The 3,185-nt window shown below is 48.5% G+C and overlaps 1 protein-coding gene across 1 annotated transcript in view; it reads right to left on the minus strand.

Moving 5' to 3' along the window:
- The window catches only part of LOC104915692 (sia-alpha-2,3-Gal-beta-1,4-GlcNAc-R:alpha 2,8-sialyltransferase-like), a 10,184-nt gene extending 9,943 nt beyond the window's left edge, over nt 1–241 (minus strand). The window contains exon 1 of the mRNA XM_019610964.2: nt 1–241. Coding sequence (XP_019466509.1) covers nt 1–241 — 241 coding nt within the window.
- Between the last annotated feature and the right edge of the window lie 2,944 nt (nt 242–3,185).

A 3,185-nucleotide genomic window follows, 5' to 3' on the forward strand; every position in this document is an offset into this window, starting at 1 on the left:
TGATGAAGGAGAGGATGAGCAGCGCGATGCTGAGCATCACCAGCCCCAGCACGCTGGCCACCCGCACCATCTTGCAGTTCCTCATGACAGGAGGCGGCTCCGCGGCTGGGCGTGTGCGACGGAATTGCCGCGGGGCTGCATGCAGGGGCGGAGGGCGCGGAGGCGGCGGGGACGGAGACGGTGCCGGCATTGACGGCAACTGGAGAGAAAATGGAGGTATCAAACGCCGGCGCGCTGGCATGGCAGCCGGCAGCCGCCCCCCCCACCGGGGTCCTGGCCCAGACGGCCCCGGGCGCTCCAGCGTGCCTCCCCCATCTCCCCCATTAGGCACTTCGCACACTCGGCAGCTCCGGTGATGTCCCCCGGTGCACCCTCCCCGGCCCTAGGTTCCCTCCCAACAGCTTCGAGTTGCCTCCCCATGATGGTCCTGGGGTGTCACACAGTACCCCCAGCCAGCCCCAGAGTCCGTACAGTGACACACAGTCTGAGGGTGAGCATGGGAGTTTGGCACCCCCATTTCTCTTCACAGTCTGTCATGAGCTGCAGACCTCTTCTCATCAACATTCCCACTCCTTGCCAAGGCCGATGGCCAATGGGCAATGGGGAATGGCATTCAAGTGCATTATGCTGTCCCCAGTCTCCATGGTGGGAGGGTCTGGGTGCTTCCACAGCACATGTTCCTGTGCCACAGTCTGCTTCTGGGTGATGCCAAACCCACCCAGAGACCTCTTATTGTGTAAAAACAGAGTGCTACCCAAAGAGCCCTAGCTGCAATTAAACTGCCCCATAAATCCCACTGAAACTTTAATGTACTTTCAGGGTACTCTACCCCCTGACCTGGAAGTCTCGGATGGAGACCAAAATAAACCTAGGAGGAAACAGTCAGAGACTATTCCACCTGGACTGCCACAAGTCCATGGGGCCAGATGAAATCCATCCAAGAGTGCTGAGGGAACTGGTGGAGGTGATAGCCAAGTCACTTTCCATCATCTATCAGTGTTCCTGGTCATGTGGAGAGGTCCCAGAAGACCAGAGGCTTGCCAATGTGACTCCCATCTACAAGAAGGATTGTAAGGAGGAGCTGGGGAACTACAGGTCTGTTAGCCTGACCTCAGTACCAGGGAAGGTTATGGAGCAGATTGTCTTGAGGGAGATCACACGGCATGTGTGGGATGTGAGAGGTAGATTGTGTTTTTGCAGTGGAAATTTCCAGTATTTCTGTATGTAGTGTAGGATAAGTTGTTTTTCACAAAAGCTGCTGAACAGAGTAAAGTTGAGACTGGGGCGTTCCAACCTGGGTAGAATTGGCACAGGCATTAGGTAAGGTAATTATGCAAGGTAGGGGAGAGCCTAGCACAGGACAGAACAAATGTGCTAACTGTTGGAAACATTGCCCTCCAATCTCCATAGAAAAAGTACAGAACATACCTAAAAACAATAGGTTGGTTACAGACATTGTATGGAAATGTATCGTAGCAACAGCGTCAGGAAGATTGTGATCCTGAGACGCTCAATCATTGGGAAGTATATAGGGAATGGGAAATAAGGGGAATGGAGATAGCAATCCCTAAAACAATTAATTGGTCAGCTCTATATGCGATCAGTCAGGAACCTAAGGAGTCCCCATCTGAGTTCCTCGATAAATTAAGGGGCACTATGAGAAGGCATGCACCTTTAGACCCGGGGTCAGAGATAGGGATGCAGCAATTAATTTCCCTCTTTATAGGACAGTCAGCAGGAGATATAAGGTGGAAACTACAAAAGTTAAAATTGATGGAAAGTAGGAATTTGGAAAATCTGTTGGATGAGGCTTGGAGGGTGTTTAGCAATCGAGAGGAGGAAGATAAAAAGAAGGACAGAATAAAACTAGTGGCAGCTCTTCAGGAAGTTGGGGAAACAAAACCTGAAAGATCTATGGAATCCTTAGGGAAGGATCAGTGCGCCATCTGCAGGAAGAAGAGACATTGGAACAATAAATTCCCACTGAGAAATCAAAGAAAAGGAGGAACTGAGGGCAAGACTAGCGGAACCACTAGTTAAAATAAGACTAGGGAATCAGCAACAGAGTGTGGAGTTTTTGGTGGATACTGGAGCTACATATTCAGCTTTAAATACATCTTTAACCCCAACTAGTGATGAGTTTGTTACTGTAAGGGGAGCCACTGGCCAAAGTGGAAAGGCATTCTTCCTAAAACCCTTAAAATTCTCGTTGGGAAACCAGGTGGAAATACATAAGTTTTTGTATATGCCAAATTCTCCAAAGCCCCTATTGGGACGGTATTTACTGGAACAATTAGAGGCAGAGATAAAATTTGAGTCAGGAAGGATTGAGCTCAAGGTAAAAGAGGGCCAATTAGTCAAGGTACTTAGCCTAGCCCTGACCATCGCTCCTATTGGAACAGAAATCCTGGTGGAGGTGCAAAATCAGGTTTACCCAGGGATATGGGCAGCAGAGGTCCTGGGACGAGCAAAATTGGCTTTCCCAATACAAATTAGACTAAAACTGGGAGCTCAGCCGGTACGGGTTAAACAATATCCCCTACAATCTGCAGATAGGAAGGGAACTCATCTGGTAATTGACCAACTTGTGAAATATGTGTTGTTAGTGGAGTGCGATTCAAGATATAGTAGTCCTATTTTGCCAGTTAAGAAACCAGATGGGAGCTACCGGACAGTACAGGATTTAAGAGCTATTAGCAAATTAGTAGAGAACTTAGACCCTCTAGTAGCAGATCTGTATACTCCGGTTACTAAGCTTTCTAGCGAGTTGTCCTGGTTTACCATATTGGATCTAAAAGATGCCTTGTGCTTGCCTCCGAGTCCTGAAAGTTAATTGTTGTTTGCCTTTGAATGGGAAAACCCCAATTCAGAAAGAAAAACGTAGCTCACCTGGATGGTACTTCCTCAAGGGTTTAAAAACAGCCCTACTTTGTTTGGGAAACAGCTTGCCAAAGACTTAGAACAATGGGAGCGACCACCTGGAAAGGGGGTTTTACTGCAATACATGGATGATCATTTGGTTACCACAGAGTCGGAGGAACAGTGCATTGCCTGGACATGTTGGAAATATCCAAATAATTTTGTCAGGACGGTATCTCTGATAAAAGCAGATTTTATTCGCGATTGCAATGGCGGGCGTCCCGCAAGCAGGAGCGCACCTATGGACACAACATGACAGCCTTTAT

Source organism: Meleagris gallopavo, unplaced genomic scaffold, assembly GCF_000146605.3.
Source record: "Meleagris gallopavo isolate NT-WF06-2002-E0010 breed Aviagen turkey brand Nicholas breeding stock unplaced genomic scaffold, Turkey_5.1 ChrUn_random_7180001844587, whole genome shotgun sequence".
In the NCBI taxonomy this organism is placed as follows: Eukaryota; Metazoa; Chordata; class Aves; order Galliformes; family Phasianidae; genus Meleagris; species Meleagris gallopavo.